The sequence below is a fragment of the Nymphaea colorata genome, chromosome 1 (assembly GCF_008831285.2).
Source record: "Nymphaea colorata isolate Beijing-Zhang1983 chromosome 1, ASM883128v2, whole genome shotgun sequence".
Lineage (NCBI taxonomy): Eukaryota > Viridiplantae > Streptophyta > Magnoliopsida > Nymphaeales > Nymphaeaceae > Nymphaea > Nymphaea colorata.
The window spans coordinates 25,460,167-25,475,751 of record NC_045138.2 but is presented as its reverse complement, the minus strand read 5'-3'; the positions used below and the strand labels follow the sequence as shown (position 1 = coordinate 25,475,751).

Here is a 15,585-nt window from a genome sequence, read left to right as displayed (position 1 = left end):
TGTCTATGCGAACTGATCCGTTATTTCAGGACCCGTTTCGAATTCAACTCGAACCAAGACTCTGGATCGGATTTAGATAGCTTTCATCGGATTATGATATTACTGGTCCTTAATAAGAGAAAGTGAGGAACAAATTCAAACAAGAACCTATCCATGGTTGCAGTAGAATGAAATGCAGTAAGCTCCATTAAAATCCCATAATATGGTATTGGTTCTTGCATGGATTTAGAACAAACACAGTTGGTTGTTGAGTGCTCCATGTGATGCCATTCTGCTTGTAAAAGGAAAAAGAAGGAAATTTTGCCTCTGATTTCTTCAACAAAACCTGGTTATCTTTTCATATATATTCAAAACCCTGATCTAACTTTTGCTTTACTGAACTTGATCACGATATAAATTAGCATTTTTGGATCGATTGGTTATGATATAGATCAAACATCTTTCTGCCTCCAATCTTAGCCCACAGAAATGCCCAAGGACATAAAATCCCATGTTCTTGTGTCTCAACCTAGAAGAAATTTCAATATCTGGTCGGTTGGCATGATTAACATCCAAAGTCTGAACATGGGTCGAGACCAGAACAATTTTATTGCTGCTTCCATTCCAACAGATCTTGGATTTCATGTCTGGCATCAAGACTAAGTTGATCTGTACAGCTCATACTCAAGAACAAATAATTAAATTGCTTACTGTTACCCTCTCAGATACTGTTACAATTGTTAAAACTATATATCTAGTGTAAAAAAATGCCTCCCGAAAAATGCCCAAACTTGAGTTTATTTCTGTCAAGGAAACAAAAATGCAAGAATCGAGTTACAAATGACGGGGGGACTCGTGCCAATACATTCCATGATCGGAAGGTCGTGCTTCTCCGGCAAGACACAACAGCGGAACATGTTTATAGAAAGAAGGAAACCGTTTCGAAAAATCACTAGGACGATTTAAATCCGCTATCCACTGTCGCTAAAAACTTCTAGCAACGGCTGAATCATATTAGGCACGGTTTTTCAGACGTAAGAGAGAGAGTCCATTAATACAAAACTAAATTCTTATTGGGCATTGTTCTAGATAAAAAAATATTAAAACTTTCATTAAATTATAAAACATCCTTACTGTTGTTTCCCACTATTTGATTTTTACAGCAGCTTCCAGAAAAAAAGTAACCTCAACGCCATGGTAGATATTGAATCATTAAGTCTCTGCGCCCATAGAGACGCGTATCTCTATCACACATCACTTGAATGTCCTTCCAGTTCACCATCACCATTTCCTAAGGGTTCGACATCGACTAAGTACTAAAAGTTTGCAATTTGTTCGCTGATTCAAGCTACCGGTAGAAATCTCTTCCAACCTGCAACCAATGATTGGTTGAGTATCTCAGATTGAAGCTGTAGCTTATTCATAAATTTTAGTTGGACATTTATCCAATGCTATTTCTTTTTAGCTTGAAATGCTACATGAGTTTACTTGCTCATCGAAATCTTGAACTTTTTATAGGTTTTCATATTTTTACTAGAAAGTTTAAGGGGAATTAATGGCGTAAAGATATAGAATAACAAATTATGTGTTTATGTCGATGATCATCGTGTCAGTGAGGAGGTGTGTTTTGTTGAAAACATGATGATATAAATCATTTTGCTTCTTGATCATGCAAAAATAAAGCGGATTTTTTTCTTATAATCAAAACTGGAATGAGGCGAATCATGCAATATGACAACATCATATCTTTGTCCAAGGGTTCAACTATCATTGAGGAGGATAAGTATAGTATACTAAGCTTTAAAGCCGCTGGAAAGCATATCATTTAGAAAATGATGCAGGTCCGATCTCAGAGGAACATTTCATAAAGTAGTGACAACTAGCTATGAGCCATTTCTGACGCTTTCATGAGAGGTAACCAATAAATTGTCTCTCTTTATTATTTAAATGTCTAAGTATTATCTTAGAACCTATAATGTATTGAAGAAATAAACATAACATTGCCTTTGGAAGGAAATAAAGAGTTTTGCAAGCATGATGCATTCGAACTGCATCGCAGAAGTAACCAACCTTGCTTTGAAGGTAGTGCTTTGACCTTCAGGTGTCTAACTATCAAGACAATTGCAAGAGTAGCAGGTTGTTAAAGGACTGCACAACGAGCCACGCTAACTTGGGCTCGACTCGAACTCGCTTGAAAAAACTTGGCTTGTGCTCGACTCATTTATAAACGAGCCGAGTTCGAGTTTACAAAGATACTCGAAATGATAAATGAGTCGAGTTTGAGTTTCAAGAACTCGACTTGTTTATACTCTACTCGACTTGCTACATGATATTGCCAAATCCGGTTTACTGAATCACTGGTTTTAGTGTTTAGGGCAAAAACAAATGTTCATAAATTACATGAGTTCACGCTTACATAAGTTAAATGAGTTAAATGGGTTAAACGAGTCGAGTTCGATCTCGATTTTGTTTAGTTGAGTACAGTTTGAGCTTGCTATAAGGAGCTTGACTCAAGTTCAAGCCGAGCTCGAGCTCAAGTTTTTTGAACCGAGTCAAGCTCGACCTAGCCAATTTCGACTCGGCTCATGTGCAACCCTAACTTCTTTGGCGCTTTAGGTGTCGTGCTTTTGATAATCAAAACTAATGAAAATTAGTAAGTCCAAGTTTCCATCAACAATATCTTAGCATGTTATGCCTGAAAATGGTGCTATGATATTGGAATGTCCAAATACTACCTTCAAAGCAAGATTAATTGCTTCTACCATGTGTGCACGTTATACTTAGCGGTCGTTGATTTATGAAATGTTACTCTGAGATTGGACTGGAGGCTAGAACATTTTCTAAAGGATATATGCTGTTCCAACTGCTTTAAAGCTTAGTATAATACCTTTTTCCTTTTCAATGATAGATGAAGCGTTTGACAAGTGTAATTGCTGTAAACAGCTTCATTCCAGTTTTTATCAAAAGAAACAACAATATGCTTTATCTTTTTGCATGCTCATGAAGCAAAAAAGTATTTATATCATCATGTTTGCAACAAAATGCCCCTCAATGGAGGAAGCAAATGCCTCTAAGTTCATTTTGGTTCATTCTCAACATATCCTTCCATCCTGGCTTGAACATCTGCATTTTCTTCAATGTCTTTACCTGTTCATCGAGAGGGAAGAACTCTTGTTCCTGCATGAACGAGTTAAACTAGCAGAGCTCGAGCTGTCCTTGTCAAAATTGATCGTTAAAACACTTTCTGTTTGTATTAAATGTATAAATAAGATCTTAAAAATGTTTTGACGAGAAACATATACTACATTATCCATTTTTTAATTTAGTAAAACTTTCGTGTCAATAAAAAAAATGAACAGCTTTTATAGGATCGACTTTCTATTGGTAAAAAACATAAAATATTTTCCATAAAAATAATATGAATTTACATGTGCTTTGTATAGAATTAGTATTTATAATGCTGAACGCAAATCATCAAAATAATGCAAAAGAAATGCATATAAAAGTAATAAGCGGAAATATTATAACACAGAAAATACGATAAATAAGAGATGAAGGTTTATAAATATCGGCTTTTTTTGTATATATATTGTCTCTGGAAACGTATGCAGAAAAACGATATTTTTAAAATATCGGAAAGAATGGAGGGGGCAGCAGAAATTGGCTGACGTTTCTCTTCCCTCCCCAAACCCTAGCTCCTCCTGCCGCTCAGCGGAAACCAGAGGAAGAGAAGGAGAGGCACAGAGGGCCTGATATGGTGATGGACGTGGTCGCTAACGGCCACCACCTGCTAGATGCGATGGCGGAGCCTCCAACGCCGGCTTCTCACCTGGTCGTCGACCCCTCACAGATCGACGTCTCGAGGGTCGACCTCGACTCCATCCAGCTTCCTCCCGGGGAGAATTTCGGCATCTTGAGGTAAAATTTTCCACTCCCGATTTCTCTGAAACCGTGGGTTTTGATTCTTCCGTTCTGTTCCTTCTCTGATTCGGCTTGGTCGGCTCTTAGTGACGACGAAGATGTGATCGAGAGCGAGACTCTCGAGTACGATTCCGGTTTTGAGAACGTCATCGTGGTCGATAACCTCCCCGTCGTCGGGCCCGACAAGTTTGAGAAGCTGGAGGGCGTCGTTAGGAAGATATTTGGGCAGATCGGCATGATTAAGGAGAAGGGGCTCTGGATGCCTATGAATCCCGAGACTCAGAAGACGCAAGGTTATTGCTACATCGAGTTCAATACCAAGCAGGTTAGGAATTTCTTCCTTTGGCTTTTTAACGAAGTGCTCTCTCGGGTAATTAGTCCGCATTCATTCTATTTTGACCGTCTGTGGTTTGTCTAGCTACCTGTTGGTAATTCTTCTTCTTCTTCTTTTTTTTTCGTTCTCGGACTGGTAGCACCAATGCAACCAATGAATTGATTTTAGGAGATAAATGAGGCATTTTCGATCCACAATGATTATGTTTTCACCTTTAGGAATCCAAGTTATTGGAACGATAACAAGTTCAGGAGGCCCCACTTGATATAGATAGGATTTAGTAAGACTCTGTGGTTAAATGGTTGGTTCGTAGACTATCTATACTGCTGCTGAAGCAGTAACTTTCGTAAGTGTGAGTTACTTCCATTGCATAAATAGATGATCGTAGAATTGCTTCCAGGATTTCACTATAATTTTGATAAGTACTTCCCATCCAAGTGTATAGGACGATAATTCTTCAGTAGGTCCTTCCTCCTAATTATCCATTTTCATCTGGAAATTGAAATCTGCTAGCCTGCCAGCGTTTAGTGTATACAAACAATAAATGCTGGTCGTAGGTCATGGAAAAGGCTTCCTACTCATTGTGCGGCTTTTGTAGATAAGAAACGTAGATTTTCAGCATATGCTTGCTTTCTTTCAAACGTGTCCTATCTCTAACATTGAACTAGTATTGAATAACAAGAAATTTTTTCTCTACCTCATTGAGTTACAATTGTTTCAAGGAAATCATGATTATTGATGTTTCCTTCCAAATGAATGTGAAAAAGTCGATAAAAAATCTGAGGGTAATTATTCATAGTGTCATCACATATCTGGAGACATTTTGCTTAATCCTCATTGCACGCTTTTAGAATATTTATCTTTTGCATGCGACTTCACTAGACTGTCAAATGCATCTCTTTAGAGTTCCAACTATGTTCTAACTGCCTGCCTGCCTGGTAGGTATTATGGTACAGCAATTGCAGACATCCTTAATTTTATTTTTATTTTTCTTTTTCTTGGTTTTACAATTAGGAAGCAGAGTCGGCAAAGGAGAAGACAAATGGTTACAAGTTGGATAGGTCACACATATTTGCGGTCAACATGTTTGATGATTTTGATAGGTTTATGAAAGTTCCAGATGAGTGGACTCCTGCTGAGATCAAGCCTTTTACACCAGGGGTAAGCTTTCATTTAGATGATAAAGAAAATGAGTCATGTCACTTCGTGCTTTGCTTCCCATAAAAGCCTCTTGGGAGTTCAAGATTGTTCTTCAGTTTGAGATTTATCGTTGTGCTCACCAACAACAGCTATTGATTATCTTTGATTCTCAGCAAATAATGCATAACAGTTTATGTTTTGTTTGTTTGTATTTCTCCAAGAGAAAGTCAATAGTCAGTGTGATTAAGTCAATAGTTAGTGTGATTATTAGAAACATTTCCTAGTGTAGAAAACCTCTTTTTACTGGAATTAAATGTTTCTAATTGTTTTTATGCTTCTACTGCCTTTTTCAAAAGGACATCTTATTGTATCTCTCATCACAGCAGGGTAAGGGTTTTGTTTTTTCTTGGGTATGGACAGGAAAATCTGCATAAGTGGCTGACAGATGAAAAAGCTCGTGACCAGTTTGTTGTACGCTATGGGGCGGATACTGAGGTTTTATGGAACGATCCTCGGCAGTCGAAGCCAGAACTTGTCTATAGTCGTAAGGTAGGTGAAACTCTTAATACAACACTTTAGCTATCTCTTTAACATTTTTTTCTTTTTTTTGGAAGGTGGTGTTCGTACCCTGTTCGCTAGTATTGACTATGTGAACTTGTGAAACTATTCTTTCTGCCACATTATCTGATTCTGCTAGCATCTGATGATTATGTCCTACTGACAGATTTTTCTTTGTTTTGCAGCATTGGACAGAGAGTTTTGTGCAGTGGTCACCTTTGGGAACATATCTTGCCACAGTGCACAGGCAAGGTGCAGCTGTTTGGGGAGGTGCGACCACATTTAACCGCTTAATGAGATATGCACATCCCCAGGTTTCCTCATCCTGGCCAAGATCCAGCTTAGAACTATTTATGGACATGATTTTGTATGACTTTATGCTGCTTGAAACCATTTCTTAAGAGGCAATACTTGTTCAACAGGTCAAACTTATTGATTTTTCTCCTGGAGAGAAATACTTGGTCACATACAGTAGTCATGAACCAAGCAACCCTCGGGACACGCAGGTAAATAGCTTGTCCAACTGAGAAAATGTGTGTTCTGCTTTAGTTAAGCCTGCAGGTGGTCTAATAGGAAACATGGTTTCAGACAGTTGTGCTAAACATTTTTGATGTGAGGACGGGCAAAATAATGAGGGATTTCAGGGGACGAGCTGATGAATTTGCCACTGGTGGAACAGGAGGTGTAGCAGGCGTGTCATGGCCTGTATTTAGGTAATGTACCTAGTGCTATCACACACACACACACACATACAGGCAGAGAAAGAGAGAGAGAGAGAGAGAGAGAGAGAGAGAGAGAGAGAGTATTGACATATCATTTTTTTCCAGATGGAGCGGTGGGAAGGAAGATAAGTACTTTGCTAGAATTGGTAAAAATGCTATCAGTGTCTATGAAACAGAGACTTTTGGCCTCCTGGACAAGAAGTCTATTAAAATTGAGAATGTTATGGACTTCAGTTGGTCTCCGGCTGATCCCATATTGGCATTATATGTTCCTGAAGGAGGTGGTGGAAATCAGCCTGCTAGAGTAAGTGACAAAGTTCAGCTCTGTCAAATATTTTGTCTTCGTAATGCACCATTTTTAGGTTTTTCTGTGTTCAGTAACTTCAGTTCCTGCGTTTGGCTTTAAGTATAATTTTGTGAAAATTTTCAGGTTAGCCTTATTCAGATTCCTGGTAGAGAGGAGCTTAGACAGAAAAATCTTTTCAGTGTCAGCGACTGCAAGATGTATTGGCAAAGCAGTGGTGATTATCTTGCTGTCAAGGTAGACAGATACACAAAAACTAAGAAAAGCACCTATACTGGCTTTGAGCTCTTCCGTATAAAAGAACGAGATATTCCAATTGAAGTATTGGAGCTTGAGAACAAGAACGATAAAGTTATTGCATTTGCCTGGGAGCCAAAAGGTCATAGATTTGCAGTTATCCATGGTGACAACCCTCGGCCTGATGTCAGTTTTTACTCCATGCGAACTGCCCATCACACTGGCAGGGTCTCAAAGCTTACAACACTGAAAGGAAAGCAAGCCAATGCTCTATATTGGTCTCCTTCTGGCCGCTTCATCATACTTGCTGGCATGAAGGGTTTCAATGGGCAGCTCGAGTTTTATAATGTGGATGAACTTGAGACTATGGCAACAGGGGAGCATTTCATGGCAACTGATATTGAATGGGACCCTACAGGACGGTGAGTGTTCATCAATGAATTAGTATGTGTTCATCAATGAATTAGTATATGTTATTGCTTATTTACTTTTTACTATGAAGTGTCATCTTTGTATCAATCCCAACATTTAGGTACTTGGTAGTCCTCGTTTTCTTTCCCTATCTGAATCTTGGAGATTTTTGTCGTTGTTTCATTCTCAGCATATCTATTTATGGTGTACATCTTTTGGTTGTACATGCAGATATGTCGCCACATCTGTTACTTCAGTTCATGAAATGGAAAACGGGTTCCACATTTGGTCTTTCCATGGCAAGTTGTTGTACAGAATACCACGAGACCACTTTTACCAGGTAAGAAGCTAGCCAATCTATACATGTGGGTGGAACTACCATCTATGTAAAGTACCCAACGAAAAAAAAAATAATAGAACCCTTGAAAGTCGTTTTAAGGATGTAAATGCATCCATCGGGTGTAGTTGCAGTACGCCTCCCATATTTTATGCTACAGTACGATATCGCCTGTAACTTATGTTGCACTTTGAAAACATTAGTGGAAAAAACTAATTCTGTTTTTAAAATTTTTGTTTTTAACTTCATGAATTTGTCAAGGCAGAATATTAAGCTTGTACTGGAAGTACTTCTTACACGTTTAAAGTAAAAAGTAAAATTTAGGGCTGATTTCATTTAACAAAATTAGGCGTTTCATGGTCCGTTTCAATAAGAGCCTATCCCTGTCTTTCAAATTAAAAAAAAAATCGGGTTTTATGACCTTTAAGTATTTAAGTTGTTTCAAAGCACTGAGGAGGAAGATCGAAAAAATAAGTACTTATTATCTATTTAAGCGTTGAGAGTAATTTAAGTGGTCGATGTTGACAAATGGAAGCATGCATGTTATGGGTAGAAGGAGAACACGGTTGTTTTTTTAATGTTTGTGCAATACATGCTTTTTCCAGGAGACAATTAATTTTCTAACTTTTTCTTAATATGTTGTAAACTCTTTTTCTATTTTGTCATTTTTAATACTAAAAATTAGATTTGTATTTTTTCACATTATTTTAGCTATTTAACTTCGGATCCAATCGCTATTGGTTGCCTTGCGCGTTTACAACACTTCAGAACTTTAGACAGACAATGGATGCTTTCTTCTGCTACTAAGTATGTTTTGTGTTTTGTCTGGAATTGTAGTTCCTGTGGCGGCCAAGGCCACCTTCCCTTTTGCCTCCAGAGAAAGAGGAGGAGATTGCAAGGAACTTGAAGAAGTACAGCAAGAAGTATGAAGCAGAGGACCAAGATGTCTCGTTGTTGTTGAGCGAGCAGGATAGAGAGAAGAGAAGGCTGTTGCAAGAGGAGTGGGATGGATGGGTAAAAGAATGGAAAGAACGACATGAAGAAGAAAAGGTGTACAGGCAAGAACTCAGGGATGGGGAGGCAAGTGATGAAGAGGAGGAATATGAGGCAAAGGAAGTGGAGGTTGAGGAAATCCTAGACGTCACTGAAGAAGTTGTTAGTTTTGGGGATGAACAGGAGTGAAAAGAAAAGCATTTGAAAATGACAGTATTACCTCCAAGGGATCATGCTGCAAATTTTGGATTCTTTGTCGTTCGCTTTATTGGTACTATTTTAGTCGACCCTCTATCACGCTAGGGCGGTAATTGAATTTTGTTTGGGGAGAACGTTCGGATCATTTAAAAGAATTTGACATTTTGCATGTTTAATTCAAAGAAAACCTGATCAATGATGTTGGGATTGAGGTGCAAGACTATACCAAACTATTTAAGTGGGGCTGAATGTAAATATATTTGGACGGTCTAGTTGGCCGCAGTTGGAGCTCAACTGTTGCACTGAGTATATTCTTATGTTCCTAGAAGATCATTCGTTTTTCCAGGAAAAAAAAATATCCTAAAAACACGAGAACCAACTGAACTCTACATCTATTGAATCTGTTTGAGAAAGTATTTATTTTATTCCCAGATGCATCGTATCATTACCTTATCGAGCTTATTATTTGTTTCTGCTAGCAGGGATAACCAGAGCAATTTCTCACTTTCTTTGGTGGTGTATTCGTCCACAGCCGGACTGACAATTAATTTTGGTTGGAGGACGTTGAGATCATACAAAAACCTCGAGTTTTTGCGTAAATTAGTGATCTAATACCAAACTTCTTGAGCGCCAGCTGAATGAAGAAATATGCCTGCGCAGCCGCGCCGGTGCACAACGCTATTAAATTGAGTAGATTTCTTGTAACATCACAGATTTCTGAGGAAAATTTGTCTCAGTAGCTTTAAAGAAAGAAAACCAGCTGAAGTCTGAATTTACATTGCCAAACACCCAGAAAGTATTTTAGAGTACAAGGGATGAAGGCACAGAAGAGAAAAGGCATTGTTGCTTTGCCATTAACAAGTGCAGACAAAAAAGGCTGCCTATCAAGGCACTCGGCTGTTAACTCATCCAAAAGTGGACCATATCGCCAGGACAACAATGACAAAAGGCCATTAAAGAATCCACTACAACTACATCTCCAAAGCAACAAAAAAAAAACACCTTGTTCCTGTTGTTGGGTAGAGACCGTCATTTATCTCTAGGATATGAAGCATAAAACATTTGTCAGAGAAACAAGGAACACAAAAGTATTAAATTGACCGGACGAGGGGGTAGTAAGCCTGCCATGATTGCAGGTTCTCAGCCTCAAACCATGCGATGGTTGTTCTCAAACTGAAGGAAAAAGGACTATATGTCCAAATCATCATCTGGATCCTCATCAGAATCAAATTTCTCATCATCCGAATCACGTACATAGTGTATCTGACCTTTGCCATCATCATCCATTCCTAAGTTTACTTTGCTAACAGCAGAAACAGTGTCATCAGTTAGAGAACTCAGCACGTTATTTTTCTGAAACCTTGCAAGTGATCTTCGCCCATCATATATCTCTATATGTTCACCGTTCCCTGGAGTAGACACAAAGAACAGCTAAAATAAGACGTCCCTTTTTTCTTTGTAAATGCAGCAAACATGGGGAAACTGAGAAATTAACTGCACCTTGGTGCTCGAAAGGAAGCACAACTTTTGCCCTATCGGTTCTTTCCTTCTCTGTAAGCTGGAGATTAAACTGGACCTGTTTGAAGATAAAGTGAAACACCATACTAGATCAACACAAGGACCATGCAGGGAAATACAACTGAAGAAAAAGGGTGTCATCATCAAAAAAGGGTAGCCAGTGTCAAACTTTTCAAATTCCAAAACATGATCTTACGAGATCTCTTTCCCAAGTAACTGACCTTTGGTAAACAGCTTTCATTGCTAATAGCATTCCCAGAAGAAACTGGTACAAACTTGACTCCGCCATTTTCCACCAAAAATTCCTCGGACTGTCAGTTGTTGGTTGCATTGTCATTCACAATACATTACTTACTGGCACATTCCATATTCAGAAAGGAGGAGAGAGAGAGGGGGAGAGAGAGAGAGAGATTACTAGAATTTTGACTCTCCCATTTCTACGTTTCAGCCGTAGATGTAATCTGCCCCTGTTGGAATTTTGTTCCAATCTAGACAAGTTCTCATTGCTTCTATAAACATCTGTGGGTTGGTGAACCATTGAATCCAGATACAAAGTCATACTACACAGATAGTCAAGCGCTGCAACAGTCCTAGGCTCATGCAGGTCTGAATGTATTGACCATAGAAGAGATGAAAGTTGATCTGGATCAAACAATAAGCTGAAACTCATTAAAAAAGTTTTGATCACTTTGAATAGAAAATAATTTTAAATTACAGAAATTGAAGATTGCAAGAGACAGAGAGAGTTTGCCAAGACAATCTGTACTTGTATTTCTAATCTCCTCAGAATTAAAGTCCATTAAGCATTTGAACAGCATCAAGCATTAGCAAAGAACAGGAGATCACAAATTTACTAATAAAGATTTACGCTAGAATCATATAAACCAACATAGCTTACATGCTGAATCTGATAAAAAAAATTGTGATATTCATAAGACAAATTTTGGCAGAAAATCTAGAAATGTCTTGCTATCAGCTTTCCCAATCATGGAGAAGAATACAGGACATCAGAAGTACATTCTTAAAATGTCATAATATACCATGGCTGCGAAAATTGTTTATAAGGCTACATATTAATTGCAGAGATGTGTGCCTGATCAATTCAGTAACCTGAAAAAGCAGATACAGAAGTAAGAACACTCACTCCACCTGATGCAGAATATAAAACAACATAACCATTAAATTTAGACCAAAATGGCGTAAGCTGTTCACCGAGTGGTTTGGTAAAAGTAAAAGTATTCATGAAGTTCTACATTAGACTGCACGAAATAGAAATGAAGAAAAGAGATTGCTAGTTGATTGTATTCCATTGGAGGCTCTTTTTGGGTTCATGATATCCACTGCACATTAAATTTTTTTGCATTCATACTGAATCCACCCAACATTGAAATCCATCTACCTGGGAATATTTCTTGCCCACTTCATCTATTACAAAAGGCTACATGCCATTACTTGTCAGTGTACCATACAACATTACTGGAAGCATAAGTTATATCTCATTATTAAATATATATAAGATCAACATATAAATGAAGTTGTAACAAATCAAAATTAGTTTCTCAGAAAGAGAAAATAAGATCTCTATATAAGTGCTGAAAGACAAACAAACCATATGCAACCACGATGAATTACAAAAGCATAACTGCATAATCAAGGAGTGGTTACCAGATCAATTGCTACTGAGAATCGACCTTTCTCTTGTCCAATGATTTCTGTAGAAATCATATGTGCCAATGTTGTTCAGAAATTCTTAACTACAAAGACAATAATGGAACATGAACAAGGTGATAAACAAGGAGTTAGAACAGTAAAAACATACCTTTCCCAAGATCGAGAATAGAAAAGATCAACTTATTTGTGTTGGTGACATCCTTAAAAACAGCCACGTTTTTATGGTCCTTAACATGCTCTTGAGTGTGACTCAAGAGTTTGTCCTTCCAGCCAAGAGGATCTGAATAGCAATCTAGAATCTGTAACCTGAGTTAACAAACAACATAAATGAATCTACAAGCACAACATTATGAGATGAAAGATTAAATGGAAACACAGAGCTTCCTGCTCCTTAACTTCACTAATACAAGTAAGTTCATAAGATCAATCTACTAATCTCAAGCAAGAACAGGTAGTCAAGAGAAAATGTGTATATCAACAAGTGAACTTGAATCGCCACTTCACGTGTCACAGGTTCAAAGGTTTGGAGGGCGTACAGCTTTATGTCAAAGTATTCACCTCTTTCCACTTCAATTTCTTCATTTCTGCTCAAGCTTGGAGTTTATCAACCATGGGTATCCAAGTTAAGACCCCCTAATTGCTATGGTATTAGTTAATCATGCTGTTGCCACATTTAATTGAAGCGCTTATTATCAGCAGATATTGGTATCATGAGCCTTGATGTGAGAGGAAACATCAAGTGATCAAACCTATAAGTGAATTGTGATGAGTAAGATTAATCTGAACTAACTTAAACAACAAAATGAAAATAAGTTTGTCTTATCCACTAATAATAAGTCATATTGAAATCTAGAGTTAATTTCCATTAAGAAATTAATATTTATCCTAGTTTAGATAAGAACATTCAATCATCTCTAGCTTCAAATCCTTGTTCAAGTTGGCCTTCCTAGTGGAATTGCACTTATCTACTTTTTCAAACAGTACTTCAATGGGCCTGTTAATACCTTGAGATACAATACCCAAATAGCACGAATTAGCAATAACATATTTTCTCCCTCCAACTAATTTTCTGCCTTTATGTCCAGAACTAATTGTATGATGGAGATTTTTTTTTTTTTAAATTTTATTTTAGAACACAAATGAAGCTGAGTTTACCAACCTCACCAACTGGCTGCCATGATGGATGTGACATGTTGGTAGTGACAGCTCTTGCTGTAAAACTAGTTACATATTTTTGACATACATAGAATGGTGGGACTAGCGTGATACATACATGGTGGCACAGTATTAGAAGGCCTGACAACCAGCTGAATTAACTAGACAAAACACGCTCAGCCTTAGACTGTTAAATACTAAAGTAGCCTGAACTCAGCTCATGTTCACCATGAGTCGAACGTGAATCGTTTGATAATCAACATAGCTTGATCTTCTTGTTCCCACAACTGCCAGACTTATATCTTAAGCAGCTTTAAACTTGATTCAGGTCTGAGCTTGAGGTTGAGTGTAATTTCATGATCAGGAGACCATATAACCACAATTTGATACTGAAATGCTAAACTGATCTTTTGCTGATGAATTTATATGAACGGATACAAATTCAAAAATGCAAGTGAACGAGACGCCCATTCATTTGACAAAGGAAAGTACATATATTAGGGGGCAGTTTGCAACAAGAACACATGGTGGCTTCGTACAAACACACATAGAAGTTGATTAGCTCAGTAATTGAGTCTAAGCAAAAAAAGTTTGAATGGAGTCAATGGACACAACTTATTCATGGTCAGCTCACTAGTCCTAGCAAGCCGGCTCAAGATCAGCTCAGTAACTACTTGAACCGAGTTGAGACAAGTGTGATATCGGCTGAACCCACTCACGACACAACCTACTTGGTTCAAGTCCCAGCCCGATGTTTTAGGCCCTGGAGAAACAACTAGGGAATAAGACATGATATTCACAGACAGGATATCAAACGAATCTTGCTTTCTCCTTCTCTTTTGCCCGTCAAAAGCCAAGCAAGTCATCAAGAACAATCAGTCAGTATATTAACTATGTTTGACCATCTCATTAACAGATACCCACATGAATACTTACATAAGAAAGTTCCGAATTGTATAAACGATAAAAGGAAGCAGTCACTTTATACACCAATTCCGAATCAGCTGAATAGAATGTCCTGCCTCCTTAGCATTTAATTTCCACGTGATAGGGATGTTTTTCATAGAAACCAGCCATAAGCATGGTCCCTTAGTAATAGGACTACCTTTCAGTTTCACTACCCTGCTACTACACCAAATTGCTTACCGTTCTACTTGTGTTTCTTATCACAACAATAATACTAACAACAACAGAGGAATAAACTTAGACAGTTAGACGGCGCCATTGATACCCTGCGCTTACCATCTTTCCGAGTGTGTAGTGTCGACTCCTCGTCTCTTTAACAAGTCAAAATAAAATGCAGGCTTTCTTGCAAACGTGACGACCACCAAACCCCTTCAATAGAAACAGCAAATTAAAATCATAATGTGACGACCAACAATCCCTTTCAATAGAAAATAGCAAAATAAACCATCACAATCGAAAGATATTAGCTTACCGCGCTTGGGACCTGCTAGAGGAGATGTTAGAGCAAAGGTTGCAAAGGAAATGATCGAAAACATGAAGACCCGATTGCATGCTCAACGAGTCCTTGATAATCAGCGCGGGTGCGTACTCTCCCTCCAGCACCCCATCTCTCAAAATCCGAGCAACCGATTCTACCATTTTTACACTAAGAGTCAAAACTTTCCGCTATTGACGCCGGTCGCTTCCCGCGATTGTGAGCACCTGTGAGAGCGCAGAAAAGGAGCAAAAAAAGAGAATCTGTTGAAGAGAAGCGCATCCGACATTCATTTCAGTACCATAAGACGGAGAGAGTAGTTGGGGACATGAGAGAAGCTAACTTGTGGAATTCATAGATTTCTTCCTCGTGAATCGCAAGTTTATTCTCCGAAAAGCAAGAGACCAAACCTACCAGGGACGGCCTACAGACTACAGTCGCCTCAAGGACCGAAAGAGGCCAGGCCGGGCTCGTAAGAATGCTCGTTCAAGATCATCAAGCGACTGTTGAGGGATTTTCTTTAAGACTATCAAGCATAGTCATACTTTTTCGAAAAAAATGTGAAAAAAAAACACGATAAGTTAATTGGACGTTTAAAATTTTAAAAAATGCATTTTTTATATAAAATATGTTTTTTTAAACGTTAAAATAAAAAAACGCATTTTA

The 15,585-nt window shown here is 38.1% G+C and overlaps 2 protein-coding genes across 3 annotated transcripts; one reads left to right on the top strand and one right to left on the bottom strand.

Annotated features, from left to right (window-relative positions):
• The first annotated feature begins 3,616 nt into the window (after positions 1-3,616).
• LOC116245711 (eukaryotic translation initiation factor 3 subunit B-like) lies at positions 3,617-9,428 on the top strand. Its single transcript, XM_031617223.2, has 11 exons — positions 3,617-3,897; positions 3,988-4,225; positions 5,249-5,395; positions 5,795-5,923; positions 6,118-6,246; positions 6,355-6,438; positions 6,521-6,645; positions 6,760-6,958; positions 7,085-7,617; positions 7,838-7,946; positions 8,781-9,428. The coding sequence occupies exons 1-11, from the start codon at positions 3,734-3,736 to the stop codon at positions 9,123-9,125; spliced, it is 2,202 nt and encodes a 733-aa protein (XP_031473083.1). The 5' UTR covers positions 3,617-3,733; the 3' UTR covers positions 9,126-9,428.
• Positions 9,429-9,875: 447 nt separating this feature from the next.
• LOC116247879 (elongator complex protein 5) lies at positions 9,876-15,410 on the bottom strand. Of its 2 annotated transcripts, none has more exons than XM_031620309.1 (10): positions 15,334-15,410; positions 14,917-15,146; positions 14,721-14,813; positions 12,472-12,629; positions 12,318-12,364; positions 11,693-11,762; positions 11,068-11,294; positions 10,874-10,963; positions 10,635-10,710; positions 9,876-10,543 (listed from the first exon to the last, which is right to left on the bottom strand). In XM_031620309.1, exons 2-10 carry the CDS (start codon positions 15,081-15,083, stop codon positions 10,323-10,325), a joined length of 1,149 nt encoding a protein of 382 aa, XP_031476169.1. In that variant the 5' UTR covers positions 15,084-15,146; positions 15,334-15,410; the 3' UTR covers positions 9,876-10,322. The 2 variants fall into 2 exon arrangements, with proteins under 2 accessions (XP_031476169.1, XP_031476161.1); XM_031620301.2 differs by having other exon boundaries at positions 15,263-15,393.
• Between the last annotated feature and the right edge of the window lie 175 nt (positions 15,411-15,585).

Excerpts from the sequence above, each read along its gene's own strand:
- LOC116245711 (XM_031617223.2), top strand. The coding sequence starts at position 3,734 with ATGGTGATGGACGTGGTCGCTAACGGCCACCACCTGCTAGATGCGATG. Across the intron at positions 4,226-5,248 it reads TCGAGTTCAATACCAAGCAG|GAAGCAGAGTCGGCAAAGGA; the intron begins GTTAGGAATTTC and ends TTTTACAATTAG. Across the intron at positions 7,618-7,837 it reads GAATGGGACCCTACAGGACG|ATATGTCGCCACATCTGTTA; the intron begins GTGAGTGTTCAT and ends TTGTACATGCAG.
- LOC116247879 (XM_031620309.1), bottom strand. The coding sequence starts at position 15,083 with ATGGTAGAATCGGTTGCTCGGATTTTGAGAGATGGGGTGCTGGAGGGA. Across the intron at positions 14,814-14,916 it reads TCTAGCAGGTCCCAAGCGCG|GGGTTTGGTGGTCGTCACGT; the intron begins GTAAGCTAATAT and ends TTTCTATTGAAG. Across the intron at positions 10,544-10,634 it reads GCTTCCTTTCGAGCACCAAG|GGAACGGTGAACATATAGAG; the intron begins GTGCAGTTAATT and ends TGTCTACTCCAG.